This window comes from Arabidopsis lyrata (genome assembly GCF_000004255.2).
Source record: "Arabidopsis lyrata subsp. lyrata unplaced genomic scaffold ARALYscaffold_3, whole genome shotgun sequence".
Taxonomy (NCBI): Eukaryota; Viridiplantae; Streptophyta; class Magnoliopsida; order Brassicales; family Brassicaceae; genus Arabidopsis; species Arabidopsis lyrata.
This window is the reverse complement of record NW_003302553.1, coordinates 6,216,908-6,232,086: the sequence shown is the minus strand read 5'-3', so window position 1 is coordinate 6,232,086 and position 15,179 is coordinate 6,216,908. Positions and strand designations below refer to the sequence as shown.

At 39.5% G+C, this 15,179-nt stretch overlaps 5 protein-coding genes across 10 annotated transcripts; 1 reads left to right on the top strand and 4 right to left on the bottom strand.

Moving 5' to 3' along the window:
• Nucleotides 1-312: 312 nt before the first annotated feature.
• On the bottom strand, nt 313-2,816 carry LOC9318969 (uroporphyrinogen decarboxylase 1, chloroplastic). The gene is made up of 7 exons (XM_021033157.1): nt 2,577-2,816; nt 2,340-2,491; nt 1,633-2,015; nt 1,265-1,549; nt 942-1,177; nt 660-855; nt 313-578 (listed from the first exon to the last, which is right to left on the bottom strand). The coding sequence occupies exons 1-6, from the start codon at nt 2,597-2,599 to the stop codon at nt 678-680; spliced, it is 1,257 nt and encodes a 418-aa protein (XP_020888816.1). The 5' UTR covers nt 2,600-2,816; the 3' UTR covers nt 313-578; nt 660-677.
• A 60-nt stretch (nt 2,817-2,876) lies between these two features.
• On the bottom strand, nt 2,877-5,160 carry LOC9318968 (peptide-N4-(N-acetyl-beta-glucosaminyl)asparagine amidase A). Its single transcript, XM_002882856.2, has one exon. It carries the CDS (start codon nt 4,904-4,906, stop codon nt 3,071-3,073), a length of 1,836 nt encoding a protein of 611 aa, XP_002882902.1. The 5' UTR covers nt 4,907-5,160; the 3' UTR covers nt 2,877-3,070.
• Nucleotides 5,161-5,341: 181 nt separating this feature from the next.
• On the bottom strand, nt 5,342-7,802 carry LOC9321126 (rab3 GTPase-activating protein non-catalytic subunit). Its single transcript, XM_021033156.1, has 8 exons — nt 7,402-7,802; nt 7,062-7,196; nt 6,775-6,966; nt 6,604-6,665; nt 6,333-6,493; nt 6,103-6,251; nt 5,878-6,018; nt 5,342-5,791 (listed from the first exon to the last, which is right to left on the bottom strand). Exons 1-8 carry the CDS (start codon nt 7,744-7,746, stop codon nt 5,609-5,611), a joined length of 1,368 nt encoding a protein of 455 aa, XP_020888815.1. The 5' UTR covers nt 7,747-7,802; the 3' UTR covers nt 5,342-5,608.
• Nucleotides 7,803-7,820: 18 nt separating this feature from the next.
• LOC9318967 lies at nt 7,821-9,881 on the top strand. Its single transcript, XM_021033145.1, has one exon. It carries the CDS (start codon nt 7,904-7,906, stop codon nt 9,716-9,718), a length of 1,815 nt encoding a protein of 604 aa, XP_020888804.1. The 5' UTR covers nt 7,821-7,903; the 3' UTR covers nt 9,719-9,881.
• Nucleotides 9,882-9,904: 23 nt separating this feature from the next.
• Nucleotides 9,905-14,725, bottom strand: LOC9318966 (polynucleotide 3'-phosphatase ZDP). 6 transcript variants are annotated; one of them, XM_021033143.1, is made up of 17 exons: nt 14,316-14,725; nt 14,136-14,198; nt 13,772-14,059; nt 13,500-13,562; nt 13,177-13,305; nt 12,735-13,034; nt 12,441-12,503; nt 12,187-12,264; nt 12,027-12,095; nt 11,845-11,928; nt 11,650-11,706; nt 11,479-11,555; nt 11,168-11,249; nt 10,961-11,077; nt 10,517-10,650; nt 10,278-10,347; nt 9,905-10,170 (listed from the first exon to the last, which is right to left on the bottom strand). In XM_021033143.1, exons 1-17 carry the CDS (start codon nt 14,652-14,654, stop codon nt 10,102-10,104), a joined length of 2,082 nt encoding a protein of 693 aa, XP_020888802.1. In that variant the 5' UTR covers nt 14,655-14,725; the 3' UTR covers nt 9,905-10,101. The 6 variants fall into 6 exon arrangements, with proteins under 6 accessions (XP_020888802.1, XP_020888800.1, XP_020888799.1 ...); XM_021033141.1 differs by having other exon boundaries at nt 13,772-14,050; XM_021033140.1 differs by having other exon boundaries at nt 13,772-14,053; nt 14,316-14,724.
• Between the last annotated feature and the right edge of the window lie 454 nt (nt 14,726-15,179).

Genomic DNA, 15,179 nt, shown 5'->3' with positions numbered 1-15,179 from the left:
GCAACAGAGTTTTAGTTTATCTTTTAACTAGATTTAGCTTAAGAAGTAAAGTAGGCCAATTAAGTTACTGGTTACCGCAGTAATACGTTCTGAGTTTGTAATTCAATTCGGTTTACAATCCAGAAGTCCGAACCGGAAAATTGAATTAAACCGAATCAGAGGGAACACAAATCTGATTCAGGCTGAGATCAGAGACTTCTCTCTTCTGCGTTATCTTTTGCAGTCCATGATACAATAATACAAGCTACTTGGTTTCAGGAGAGAAGACACATCAGATACAGAGATCTAGAACGAACCATATGAAAAATAATGGGATAAGAAACAGAGCAAAGGTTTGAGATTAACCAGATTAATGTTTAGTTAAAATTTTAATCAGAATCATATCTCCAAAAGAAGCAGCAACATTTGAAGCCTATGAGCAACTCAATACATTGTTAAGAGTTAAGCACAGCTTGGTCCAGAAGATTGGAAATCCTCAAGCAAGCCAAACAAAAACTGGACAGCTTCGAATGTATCTCATAGCAAGTAACCAAATCTCGCATCGATTATGGGTCAGACATGGAACTTTTCTCTGATTCCTGCACCAATATTAAGAGATTCAAACATTTGATTCACAAAACCTAAAAGGCATATTTCTTCAGCGTAGGGACTTGTCTTACTTGTCTGCTCAACATTTCTCAGGCAACCAATTCAGATTCAGCTTTTTTGGCAGGAACATGATTTTGGAAAAGTGTTTGGTAATCCATGTTTCTAGCGGTTTCAAAGAAATGAGCCACGGCTTCCTCTGGTGTCCCTACCAAGACACCGTGTCCTAGATTGAGAATATGCCCTTTTGGTCCAGCACACTTCACAACTCTGACACAAAACATACATTTCTTTCAGTTTCTTGAATTGAGTTATAAGCATTACTCTATGTTCAGCTGAACAAAGTAACGACCTACCTCTCAATTTCTTCGGTTAAAGCAGGAAGCGGAGAGAATAGGTAGGCTGGATCAACATTTCCCTGCACACTAACCTCGCTTCCCAATCGCCTCCTTCCATCAGCCATATCTACAGTCCAGTCAAGTCCAATAACATCAGCTCCAGTTCCTTTCATTCGCTCAAGAAGGCCACCATTTCCATTGATGTAGAAAACTATCGGCGTATCTGGACATCTTTTCTTTACAGCATGAATGATCTGGCGAGCCCAAATGACAAATAAAAAACCCGTTAAGCGCCAAAAGATAATATTTCAAGTCCTCAAGTTGAAACCACAATATGGTACCTCTTCGATGTAGGGCTTGGACCAGCGCTCCCACATCTCAGGAGTCAGTTGGCCACCCCATGAATCGAATATTTGTATGCAGTGAGCTCCATGCTCAACTTGGTAAACAACATACTCGGTAATGGCCTTGGTTAAATGAGATAATAGAGCTCTCAATACATTTGGTGCAGTGTGGCACATATTCTTTATGACTGTATATGTCCGAGTTGTTCCCCCTTCAACAATATATGTTGCAATTGTCCAAGGAGCTCCAACGAAACCCAATACCGCAGCATGTTCCCCAACCTTTCAAAACAAGAATCCAGATTCACAAACTGGAAGGCATTTGGTTAAGTCTAGGGGAAAGCTGAGAAGAAGAGTAAAACCACCTCTCGTCTCAAAATCTTGAGAGAATCTCCAACAAACTGTAGTTTCTCGAAATCAATGGCATGCAATCTCTTTAAATCTTCTTCAGTTCGGATGGGAGATTGGATCACAGGGCCTTTCACCTCTTCAATGTCAAAAGGGACACCGAATGCAGGTAAAGGCGTGAGGATATCAGAGAAAATGATGACACCGTCTGGTCTGAACGCTTGCCAAGGCTGCAAAGAGATTTCCACTATTAGATCAGTGTTCTCTGACCTCTCTCTGAAGGACGGGTGTTTCTTGGCGAGCTTTTGGTAAACAGCCATATACCTTCCTGCTTGCCTCATCATCCAAGCTGGAGGACGACTCACGGATTGCCCTTTCGCAGCCTTAACCAATAGTGGATCTGATTTAACATTTTGAACAAAATGGTGTATATGAGAAAGCTTCTTTAGACTTACAAAAGGATAAGGCTACAGATTCATTGATCCTTTATGATCAACTATTAGCTAAACTTCAAGATATGTGGCCTAAAACTGGAAATTTCATTTCTATTCGACATGCCCAAAAAAGAACGAAACACCATTTCAAGGGCAACATTCATGTTCAACATCTAAACTCAATCGCAACTCAAATTTGACATTCTAAGGAGTAGCTAGTAGCCCGAACCGACTAAAATCATTTCAAAATCGAAAAGCATAAATCAACTTTTTTTGCAGGAGATACGTACCGGAAGAGGAGGAGGAGCAAGCCACTACGAACTTCCGAGCAGCAATATTGTGTCTTTTTGGGTAACAAACCAATCCCACATTGATGGGATTCGATCGAAACCCTATCGGCAATGACAATCCCGAGGAGTAACATCTCGATGAGCTACAAGCACTGTGTACAACAGAATTTAGCAAAAGCAAAGTACTAAATTGGCACAATAGAAATCGAATGAACAAAAATTGAAACTTTATCGGACCTGGTTGGCGATGATAAGCTCATTTTCAATCAGAGAAGAACCTAAGAGTTTAAAGACCAGTGCTATCTGATTTTGCCCGCTTCTTGGTCCGGTCTGGTCTGGTATCTCCTTATCACCGAGGGAAGAAGACGAGAGAGATGCGATTCAAGGTTTGACCTTATTAGGTCAATCACTTCGACGGCTGTAATGTAGCCACGTATGATATATCTGGATAATAGTAGGACCCACCTTCCGGGATTTCTTTGTTTCTTGATGTTTTGCGCAGAATTAACATAACTCAGAAACCGGTTCACTGTGAGATGAATTCAAAATCTATCGATTGATAAATCATTTACCACTGATAATAACCGGTTCTATTACAGTTTACACAATTTAGATACCGGTTCACTGTGGCCTTGTTGACCAGGAAGATAGTGTCTGAAAAATGGAAAAAACAGAAGAAACTGTTTATTTTTATTTGTGATGTTTCTTTTGCAACTGAGTCTGGTCATATATCAAGCCAGTAAGGGTTGTTGTCTTGGTAGATGCTCGAGCCTTGGCGGCAGCTTCAGTGTTTTCTTCTTGCAAACAGTTTCAAGCTCGTCATATAGAATAGTGTAGTTGGAGCTACTGATGTTTCTGAAGTAACATTGGTCACTTCCAACATAGTTATACACTTGTTGTGTGCTTCCATATCCATTGACCACTAAGTTATTCTTCACTACCATTACTCCTTGCCCTTCTTGCTTGTTTTCAAGCTTGCTCTTGAATGTTCTCATCAACCCGTTGTCGCTCTCAGATCTCTCCTCGTTGAATGCCATCTTGACATTCGCAATCTCCAGAGAAGTGTTATTCTGTTGCTCCAATGAGTCAGAGTCGAGGTAAAAGGGAAAGCTTTTGATGGATTTCGCGCAGTAGATCTCTCTCGAGGCTCTCTTGGCGTGAATACGATCATCGGCTTGGATCAACTGATCTATGATCTGCAAGTTCCCATCTTTACCTAAAACCATATTGTTTTCGTAGCTAAATTCTTGATTGGCATTAGTTATGATGTCCCCATGAGAGGATTTGACCAACCCTATCGAAGTTATCGACCTCTTTGCTTTCGTCGTGAAGTTTCCATTCAAGCCTTTAAAATCCGAGACAGAGCTAATCTCCAGAGAGCTTCTACTGAACTCCAACACCTTCCCTTCAACTATCTCCTTCTCTTGATCCAACCAAAGATGCAAATTCGCATCGATATACCAAACATTCAACGCATTTGTCACACTAAACCCCACCTTATGACTCTTCCCATCCAACAAACTTCCCAAGAACGGTGTGATCTCGATATCATAACTCGGCAAATCAAAAGAGCCAATAGCAGTGATTGGTCTCCAGAGCAAAGGATTGATCCCACCGGTGAAGACAACAGGGAAAGGCCAAACCGCACCAGCAATATCACCGTCAAGACTAACCACAACTTCTCTAAAAGGTCCGTTACCAGCAACACTGAGATTATTAGCAGTAACGAAATCATTAGGAAGATTTCCATACCAAAACTCATCATTCTCATGGAAAGAAACATAAACCTCAAGAACAGCTCTATACACATTCCTAGGAATTTCAAATTCCTTATACTTAGAATCATTCGAATTCACAATTTCAAACCACAATCCATCGTTCAACGGAAGATTTCTCGAAATCGGCAGGATCATATCAGCTCGAGGAGAGCTATAACCAGAAGGATCTTCAAGATTACTTTCGAGTTGATAGAAATGGAAGATCACATCAACATGGTAAACACCAGTATAGGTTTTATCAATAATATTACCAAGATAAACAGAGAGAAGCTGAGTCTCGTTCTTGACGAGTAAAGAGTGATACTTAGTCACATCTTTCTCGACAGACCAAACAATTCCGTTTGGTCTAGGCTCGGCGGTGCAGCTCCGGAGAATCATAACACCGTCAAGCCAAACACCGAATATCCGATCGAATTGTCGTCCTTGGCTAGTGGATTTGAATTCGAGGACGATTTTGGAGAATTCTCGAGAGGAGCAGTGAGAGGGAAGAGTGTAATTGGAGAGAACCGGTGGTTTAGCATAGGTGTAGCCAAAGTCATGGTGGAGAATTCGATACGAACACGGTGGTTGAGCTGTCGGCAGATTTGGGACGGGAGGTTTTTGAACCTCGAAGTAGCGAGTAGGGGATTTTGTGACGTTTTGGAGAGGAGAAGAGAAGAAGAGAGGAGAGAACTGAGGAGGTTTGAAACGTGATCTGGTTTCGTGGAGATCGGAGACGGCGGATAGAGAGTGGACGACGAAGAAGAAGACGGTGAAGAAGATGATTGGTGGAGGAAGAGAGGAAGTCATGACGTTTAGCTTTTGGTCTCTGCCTGTCTGGTAATCAAACTGATTTTAAAGAATGCTATTTCAATTAAACTAATCTTTTGTTTAATTTACTAAAAGATGCTTCCAAGAATAACAAAAATCTTACATTTATAATCAATGATTAACATTTGGATTTGTTTCTTTCTTGGGATCCATCGATTTAACATTCCTTGTAATATTAAAAGGACCAGCCGCATCCAAAAAAATTGTATTTAATATTACAATGACCAAATTACCCTCCTTGCTTTTATAGTCTTAACAAAGTACTCGTAAGCATTTCGATCATTGATGCTAGTTTTGCAATGCACAGTACTTATTGAGTTACTTCTTTCTAAACATAGAAATTTATTTAAAATGTATTATATATATATATATATATTGTTACTTTCTAGTAAATCAATCGCAAAACGTAGCATATAAAGAAAAACTATTAGTTGAATCTTTGAAGCAAAGTAACAGACAGTATCTAGTTACAATCATATGATCAAATCCAACTATCAAAAGAAAAACATAAACACTGACTACTACACTTTAAGAATCATTGCAAAGTTCTTGTTTTTGTTTAGAAAACATCATTTGTTCTTATAATCTAATTAGAGACTTGGCTTAGCTATGGACAAAAGGTTTGAGAAAAAAATGAAGGCCGTTGTTGAAAATATAAGATAAGTTAGTTTAGAGATATTTTTAAGAGAGAGATCGGTTGAGCATAGAGACTTGGCCGGAATCTCCATTGAGTAAGAAGACTTCAAGAGGTATGTAAGGAGACGATGAAGAATTTGATCCAAACCTGTACGCTGGCTGCAACAATTTGCTACCGTTTGCACATTGAATCGTTAGAAGACGCGGCCCCGTTCTCATCTGCCACACCTGGTTTCGATTCGATTGGATGCATAATCAAATGAGCATACAATCAAAACAAAGATACTGTTATCGAGAGAAGACAATGTTGTTACCTCGATGATGCCTTTGCGTGGAGCGTGAATGGCTAAGCATAGACAGTAATCACTTTTTACTGGTTCTGTGTGAATTACAGATTTTCCTTTATCCTTTTTGGCTAACATCTCCATGAACACACAGCTTGCATCACGATAACCCTAGCAAAGAAACTTTGGTTTTAAAATGATAATAGAGTGGAAATTTAAACGAAGAAGTAGAGTATTAAGGATGTTAAAACAAACCTTCCATAGCCGGACAACTACAAGAGCTTGAGTGTCTAGCAGAAGTATTCGACCAAGAGAATCTGTTATCGCAGCTAATGTCCCACTCGGGGATAACGTGAGCTTCTCGCCTTTCCTTGGGTAGTCCTTTATACATGTCAAGGATGATGCTGCACCAACATTTTGACAAAGGTTAAGGGCCATAGATGGATTCTCAAAAATTGAAGGGATTAAAGACGCATGAAATCTACCTCGAGCGAATGACTGAGTCTTGGCTTCTGGCTTTCGCTTTGGTGATTGATCATTACTTCTCCAGATCAGTTTAGAGAAAGAAGCTATGGTTGAAGCAGCTGCAGGCACAACTTTTGATAGAATCGCTCCAACAAGTGATCTCCCTCTATCTTCTGAGAGCCTTTCAAAGAAGCATAACATAAAAACTCTAGTTAACAAAACTGATTCTTTAATCAACAAAAGAACACCATGAAAGCAACATATGGAAGACATCACTGAAGAATTACCAACCTGTAAGCTGAGATCACAGCATCCTCTCCAATGGTCACTGCACAATAATAACGTTGACTTGACTGTCAAAGAATAAAATCAGCCAGATTTATAAACCGGAATAAACTTCAAAAAGGTCCCGGTGTCAGTGAGTTCATAGTTTGAAACAATCAAATAGACATCACTAATCACCTGAAGTTCCAGTAACGGAGGCGGCATTACGCCAGTGACAGTAGCATCAACGCACACACCATTCTTGTTGACATTCCATATCTGATACGGTAGTCGTTGGTACAAACTACCAGAATCTTCTACATCACCCTTTCTATTCTTTTGGTCCCAAAAATTAGAATTCTTTTCTTGAAACCATTTCTGAAGCATACTCTACAAATATGAAGACAAAAATAAAACAAATCTCAGAACATACCTAAACATCACCTCAAAAAAATCCTGCTTTGTCAGAAGTTTTTCAACAATACCTGAATATTGGAGCCATCAAAGCGGGCAATAATGCCAGGCAATACAATGCAAATCTCCTCAGAGGATGTCTCTTGCATCAAATCCTTCTTAGTTCCTCGAACTCTTATTTTCAATATACGACTTGGGTGTACCATCTGTAAATACACACAATTAAATAAGTAATTCACCCATAAGATCACTTTAAAGTAAACTTAAGATCTCTTAAGTCCTCAACCAAACAACTGCCACAGTGTTTTCAGACAACATTGTTCATAAAACCAATGTTTCCGCAGTTTAAGCAAACATCAGTTTCGAAATCGATAAATTAACAATGCGGACCAAAAAGTTATTAAATTTCACCTGCTTATGAATCAGATCACCGGCAACAGAATAAACCAAGAGATACCCACAAGAAGTCCCTGCAACCACGACTCTGACGTCATCAAACACTAACCATTCGATCGCCGTAATCGACTCAGCCTCAATCGGAGACAGATCGGGTCTGATCTTAAGACGAGGCGCATCAGGATCACCCCAATTCACAATCAAGATGAGAAATCGGTTAGCTAGGGCTAAAGAGTGAGAATCGAGTGCAGACAAAAGGTTTGGATTGTTCACGAGCCACCCTTCTTTACCCGCACCGAGCTCGCTAAGTTCCTCACACGCGATGCAGCCTAGTTCCGTCAGGTGGATCCTCTTCGCCATCGCTAATCTATTGAAACCAAAAAAAAAAAAAAAAAGACAAGATTTTTATTTTTCTCTGGTTACTACTACTAATGGCGCAGCGGCAAAACGCCGTCGTATCGTTTTGCCTTATATAATACAGTTTCTAAACCATCTCTAAGCTGTTTCTGGAGAAGAAATGCTGAGTCAAGATTTAACCTTTTCTAAAACCCTGAACCCTAGCTTCTCCTTCCGTAATTCTCCACTCAATTCCGGCGTACGAAGGATCGTTTCGGTTTTACCGGTTATTACCGAGAGGAATTATGCTTTCAGTGTCAAAAGGTCGGAGCTTTTTCTTAGAGAAGATGGTAGATTCCGGCGAGACGTGCGGGCTTTGGCGGGGAGGAGCAAGAAGAAGCTTGGAGGAGGTTCATCTGGTGGGAGGATAGAAGGAGATGCGGATATGAGGAAGCAGGTGAAGAGGAATGCTCGTGATAAGTCGAAGAAGCTTGCGGAATCTTTGTTCTATAGATTGTATAATAACCCTGACAAGAGTCGGAGTCACATTCTCAGTAGTCATCCGGATAAGTTTACGGAGGAAGAGCTTGAGATGATTGGGCTTGGTTACGATAGGATGGTTAGGTTTATGGATAAGGATGACCCGAGATTGCGTCATCCTTATGATTGGTTTAAGTATGGTGAGTTTGGACCTTACTCGTGGCGTGGTGTTGTGGTTGGTGATCCGGTTCGTGGTACTATATCTGATGAGTGTGTTACTATGATTGGTGAAGTGGAGAATCATGAAGAGTTTGAGAAGATTGAGCAGCATGAGATGAATTTAGCTTTTCAGAAGAGGGTTAAGGAGTTGGATTCGAATGTTGGTTTGAGGTATTTTTGGGTGTTTGTCAGGCATCCGAAATGGAGACTCAGTGAGTTGCCGTGGGAGCAATGGACGTTGGTTAGTGAAGTGGTTGTGGAAGCGGATAAGAAGCAGAGGTTGGATAAATGGAATTTGATGGGGAGGTTGGGGAACAAATCTCGGTCTTTGATATGTCAATGTGCGGCTTGGTTTAGACCTGATATTGTGTATGTGAAGAAGCCTGTGTTTCAGTGCAGGTTTGAGCCTCAAGAAGATTTCTTCAACTCGCTTATCCCTTATCTAAACCCGGTAACGGAATCTGGATTTGTGTGTGAAGTGGAGGATGATGAAGGTAGAGTGGAGCTGAGTACTTATTACGGAGGGTTGTGTAAGATGTTGAAGGTGAGACAGACAGCTTTTGTGGATGATGTGGTGAATGCTTATGAGAAGTCGAGTGATGAAAAGAAGTCCAAAGTGTTGAAGTTCTTGCTTGGAAACCACCCGAACGAGTTGTTGCATCCGTATACAAAGGAGTGGAAAGCAAAGTTGGAGGAGATGGAGTTGGGGTGTGATGCTCCAGATGAAAATGAGGATGAGACAAATTTTAATGGAAGCTCAGAGAAGGCTGAATTCTCAGAATGGATTGAAGATGAAGCTGACAATAACGATGACGATGGTGAGGTGGAGGAAGAAGATGATGATGATAACATGGTTGTGGATGTGGAGGGAAACGATGAAGAAGACAGTTTGGAAGATGAAATAGAGGAGTCGGATCCAGAAGAGGATGAGAGGTACTGGGAAGAGCAATTCAACAAAGCGACAAACAACGCGGAGAGGATGGAGAAGCTTGCGGAGATGAGTATGGTGGTGTCAGATAAGTTTTATGAGAAGCAGTTAAAGGCATTGGAGGAAAGAGAGAAGGGAGAGATTGAAGGAGATGAGTTGGAAATGAGAGGTAAGAAGGCAAAAGTGAAGCCAGAAGAGTGGAAGACAGTAGGATATGGAAGGTGGATGAAGAAGATAAAGAAGAGTAGGATCCCACCTGAGCTGTTTCTCCGTGCTGCTGTTAGGCCTTTTGTTTACAGAAACCTTGTCAAAGAGATTGTTCTTACAAGACACGCCATTTTGGAAGGCGAGATTGGTCAGAAGGAGTGAATTTCAGGTCCGAGTCTATTTGATTAAAGAATGAAAAAGACAGCGAATATTTGATGTATGTTAATAGCATCATAAGAGTTTAATCTTCCCGATCTCATGTGTAAATGAGTCGGAAATTTGAACTTTTTTTTGTTATCAATGGTTTATTATGTTGATTCTGCAACCCTGCCTGTTCAAAGGAGATTCTTTTTCCTGGTTCAAGAAGCTCTAGTTGACACTTAAGTATCAGTAATATACAAAAGAGTGTTAAACACATACTGATAGTTTGATCACAAAAGAATACTACTAGTTTGATTACAAAAGCATATTATTAGTTTGAACACAAAAAAAAAAAAAAGCAAAAGAAGTTGCAAAGTGCAAACATAGGCACAAGATTGGTACAGCTAAGTCCCTGCCGATGTACTTGCGGGGATAAAGTATTCCTCCGGGGTATAAAACTTTAGCCCACTCGCCTGCAACCAAAGAGAGTAGTTGTCTATGAGGAAAGTCGAGAAAAATATATATATGGTGACTTAAAAGAAAGGTATCGTCTGAGATGTCTGATGTTTGTAACAAATACCTGTGCAAATTTGATGTCAGCGTCGCTGTGATCCATTTTTCTTCCGGCTGCATCCCCAACGTAGAAGGATCTGATGAGAACAGCACAATAGTCAGTATCAACAAAACGAAAGTGTCTAAGAACACAAACTGATAGCATTTAATCAGGAAGGCTAATGGACAAATGAGTGTAATCTTCCAGCAGAGCTAGAAGTTTCAGGTAACTCCAAGTTTTTAGGAGCAGGTGGGGAGAAAACTAACTTATCCATATCAATTGCAATTCCAGAGTTAAAGTGCTTCTTCATGAGTTGCCACATTCCAGCCTTGGGTTTGCGGTAAAAGTCATCTTTACTACCTTTACCACCAGAACTTGAGACTCCACAGGCTATAAACACCTGTTTGCAGAACAAAATCATTTATAATCTTGACAATATCAGCAACAATAGAGAATTGGCACTTTCGAAACTATGAAAATTTGGGTGAAAGCTAATAAGAACATGCAAGACAGCATCACTATTTTCTCAGTGATTATACCTATACGCCAGAACAAATCATTAAAACCATATGAACTAACTTCAGGACAAGGCATTGCATACATCATAGTTTCTTTTCCATTACTCATAATAATAGCTAGGGTTTGTTGAAGCAGTGTTCTTGAGTAGATACAATCACGTTCTTACTTATGAAAACAGAAGAACACTTAACCTGAATGGGGACCTTCACGCGCTCGATAAAACTGTTGAGACGTCCGATTTTCGAATCTACAGCAGCTTGCCGCTTGTTCTTCCATCGATCAATGTTGGATTCATTTGTGAAAATGACCTGTTGAACATTTAAAACCAGCTACTCTATAATCTATATAAACAAGACTATTGAGTAACTAAGACTTTATTCTAGCTGAAAATAAGATACCAGCTTATAGCCTTGATTGTACAGACTTTGCAGTTTCTCAGGAATGGAAGGATACATTAGGGACCATGCATCTGCCCCTACTCTGAAAAAGAAGGAAATAGAAAACATTATGACAAATTACAATGTTTCTTATTTTCCTGGAAAGACGAGGTTCATGCTTAACACCATTAAAAGGATAAACAAAAATTTCAGAAATGTAACCACTTGAGATAGAATGAATATCCCATAGGTCCAGAAATCAGAAAAAGACAACCTACTTGGTTAGACGCGGAGAAAATAGTAGAATTCTGGGTGACCAAAGAGCTTCTTACATTTTCACAGATGTTTTTGCAAGGCATCCATCAAAATCAAATGCAGCTATTTTCTCTGAATCATTAAGACCATCATCCTGTTAAAATGTAACAAAGGTATATACAATTAGGCCATAACACATTACCAAATATACTCAAGATGCGTCGTCATATCTGAAGCTGATTTCTCACCCGCTCAAGGAATATAACTGTCTCAAAAGCTTTCCATTTTGGTAATAGATTGGCATCCTGAGAAACAAGAAGATTAGCAGCCAGAGAGATAAAAGAACTCGAAAAAGAATACAAATGCCAAATCTACAAACTCCCAAGAAGAACATTTAACACAGGCATACATGGCTTAACCTAATAGACACTATAGGTGCTTACCCTGTACTTATCCTTCACATCAGAAGCTGAAAGAGAGATTTCTGCTTCGACCTCGACCTGAGAAGTCGACTCACTGATATTCACCTGCATAACACAATATTTCAAAATCATTAAGTAGAATTTCTACACAATGAAGAGAGTGGCTACCAATAGCAGGTATTCAATACATATTGCTTGTATACCTTATGTGTTTTAGCCTTATGTTGGTTTGCTTTAGTTAGCGATTCATCTTTTTCCACTATCTCCCCAACCTTTATAAGAAACAATAAATTACAGGTCAAGGAATATTCCAGATTAACAAAATTATAGTATTCAAAGATGTGATTATTGCTATTTATTAACCTCAGAATGTTTTCTTTTGTTTGTCTCCTCAGTTAGCTTATTCTTAGCTTCAGATTCATCATTATCTTCATCCATCTTCTGCAATCCCGCAGCGAAATGAAGTAAGAAGTTAGTTTAAAGAAGCCTACAATGTTAAAGTTCACTACATTTTCTGACTATAATACTTAATTTATGGTTAAGACATGAAAAAAGCTTTAAAACAGAATGCTTTCGTCAAAGAATACAAATATTATAAAAATGGGTGTTGCTGGTACATCTACCAAAGTCTTCTTCCCGCATTGTTGGACCAATTCCTTTAAAGCATCCTGATCACCACTCTGTTTATAATTAAATCAAATATAAAGATGTGTTAGCACAAACAAGGATACATACATGTTTGGGTGTTAATTTAGCATGACAACGATGGCAAGCCAACCTGACAATACATTTAATATATACCAACATTTATATTCCAAATAGCATTATCTGTTTCGAATGAGCCTAGTTACCAGACGATATATACAATAATTCAGAAGCTCTATCCCCTGAATCTTTAAATACAGACTAACCTGCAGTTCTGAAAATCCACCAACGTCCTCTACAGAACTAATGGGATCAGAGTCAACAGGAAAACAACCCACGTGATGCCATTGTGTCATATCAAAGCCACGGAAGTTTCTGGTCACCAGGCCCAACCTCAGTTCCTTTGCAGCGATAGTCTGAGAGCACTTCTTGCAAGTTGATCTGCTCGATTTCGCATACTCAGAGATAACTTTTGAAGAATCAGGAGAACCTGTCGTCTCCTTAATCTTCTGCCCACTTATTTCATCAGATGCAGGCATTTTTATCTCTTCATCCTCATTGACCTGCTTTATTTTAACCGATACAAGCAGTTAAGAAAAGTACTTCAGTCAAAACTCTACATCTAGATGAGCAAATGAGACTGAAGTCTGCATACAAAACTATCATTTTTTCCTCGCACAAAAGAAGATTGTCGCTTCCAGAACTTACTTCTTTTGCAGGCTCGCCAGGTTGTTCCACCAATTTTGCAACCTGGGAATGTTTTCCTTTTTTTGTCTCCTCCGTTAGCTCATTATCAGCTACAGATTCATCATCACCTTCATCCATCTTCTGGACATCCTGCCAGAAAAGGAAATAAGAAGTTATTTTCAAGAAGCCTGAAATGGTAAAGTTGTCTACATTTGCAAAAACAGACTATAATACCTACTTTCCCGTTAACACATGATAACAAATTAAAAAAATTAAAAAAAAAACAATCCTCTCATCAAAAAAAAAAAAAAGAGAAATATTATGACTAAGGATATGGCTAGTACATCTATCAAAGTGTCCTTCCCGCTTAGTTCGGCCAATTGCTGTAATTCTTTCTGGTCACCTTTCTGTTTAGCATAACACATGAATCAAATATAAAAGATATGTCAGCGATGTGCCATTGGTATATTTGAGAAACAAAGGGACAATACTTATAATACCTAAATCAATATTGTAAATAGCATTAGAGGTTTCAAATTATAATCCTAGTAACCATAATCATCAAAAAGCTCTATCCCCTGAACTGAAAATTCCTAATCTGTAAATAAAGACTAACCTCAAGGGATGAATATCCACCAACGTCCTCCACAGAATCAATCGGATGCCAATCAATGGGAAAACAACCCAAGTGATGCCAGCTTGTCACATCAAATCCCCTGGCGTCTCTAGTCACCAGCCCCACTCTCAGATCCTTTGAAACGATTGTCTGAGAGCACCTCTTGCATGATGACCTGCTCGATTTCGCATAATCAGCAATAACTTTTGAAGTTGTCGCCTCGTTAAACCTCTTCGGCCCAACTAAAGGCTTCTTAACCTTTTCCTTCTTCTCATCACGCTGCTTTAAGTTTAACAGATACAAGCAGTTATGGAAAAGTAGATGAGCAAATGAGACTAAAGAACATCACTTTCCAAATTCTTACTTTTTTAGCAGGTTCTTGACCACCTTGTTCCACCAATTTCGTCAAAGCATCCTGATCTTCTTTCTGTAACCATATAAGCACAAGCATGAACACACATAACCGAAAAAAGTTAAAAACTTTAGACAGAAAAAAAAACAACCCTAGGGAGCCTAAAATACAGAAACGTAAGGAAACCCTAACCTCTAAAACGGATAAGCCTTGAATATCATCAACGGAAGCAATCGATTCCGAATCAGTCGGAAAACAATCGAAATGGTGCCACCTGGTCATGTCAACCCCGCCAGGTCCTTTGCTAATCAACCCTAACCTAAGCGATTTCACAGCTATCTTTTTCGAGCATGACTTACACGACGATCGATTCGACTTCGCGTACTCAGCAACGACCGGCATTGTTGTTCTCAAAATGTAACTGTGGTTGTAGAGGAGATACTGTGGTTGTTCTCGGAAGAAGAGAGTGGAACGATTTATAAGGAGAGGGAAAAGGAAACGAAGAGACACGAAGGGGACTACTGTAATCATATAGCCATGGTGGAATTCGAGAAAAAGGTGATTAGGGTTCTGTTCTCGTTCCCGCCTTTCTCGAAAGCAGAAGTCTGTCGGTAAATTGATGTCGGCCATAGGGGCATAATTGTAAATACAATATACGTTGGTTTCGGGCCAAACCTCAGTCTCTCCTCTTTTATTGGGCCGATTTGGCTGTTTTGGGCTTTTAAAGGCCTAAATAAGTCACGTTTGTAGTTTTTTTTTTAAATTAGGTTTACTAAGCATTTTTTATGAAATAGAAAAAAGCATTTTATGCAATAATAAAAAAAAAAAAATCTATGTCTCCTCTTCAACCAATCAAAAACCCTATGAGTAATAGCAAGAAGAAAATTGTCATGTCATCATCTTGTCTTCGCTTAAAAGAAAGACTATTTAGAGGAAGAATCTTTTTTTTTTTTTTTGGTATCAATGTTTAGAGGAAGAATCTTGAAACTAAAACCAAACAAAATGTTTGGAATCGACGCCGTGATAGGAGGACGCGACGCGTACCATACCCAAGTG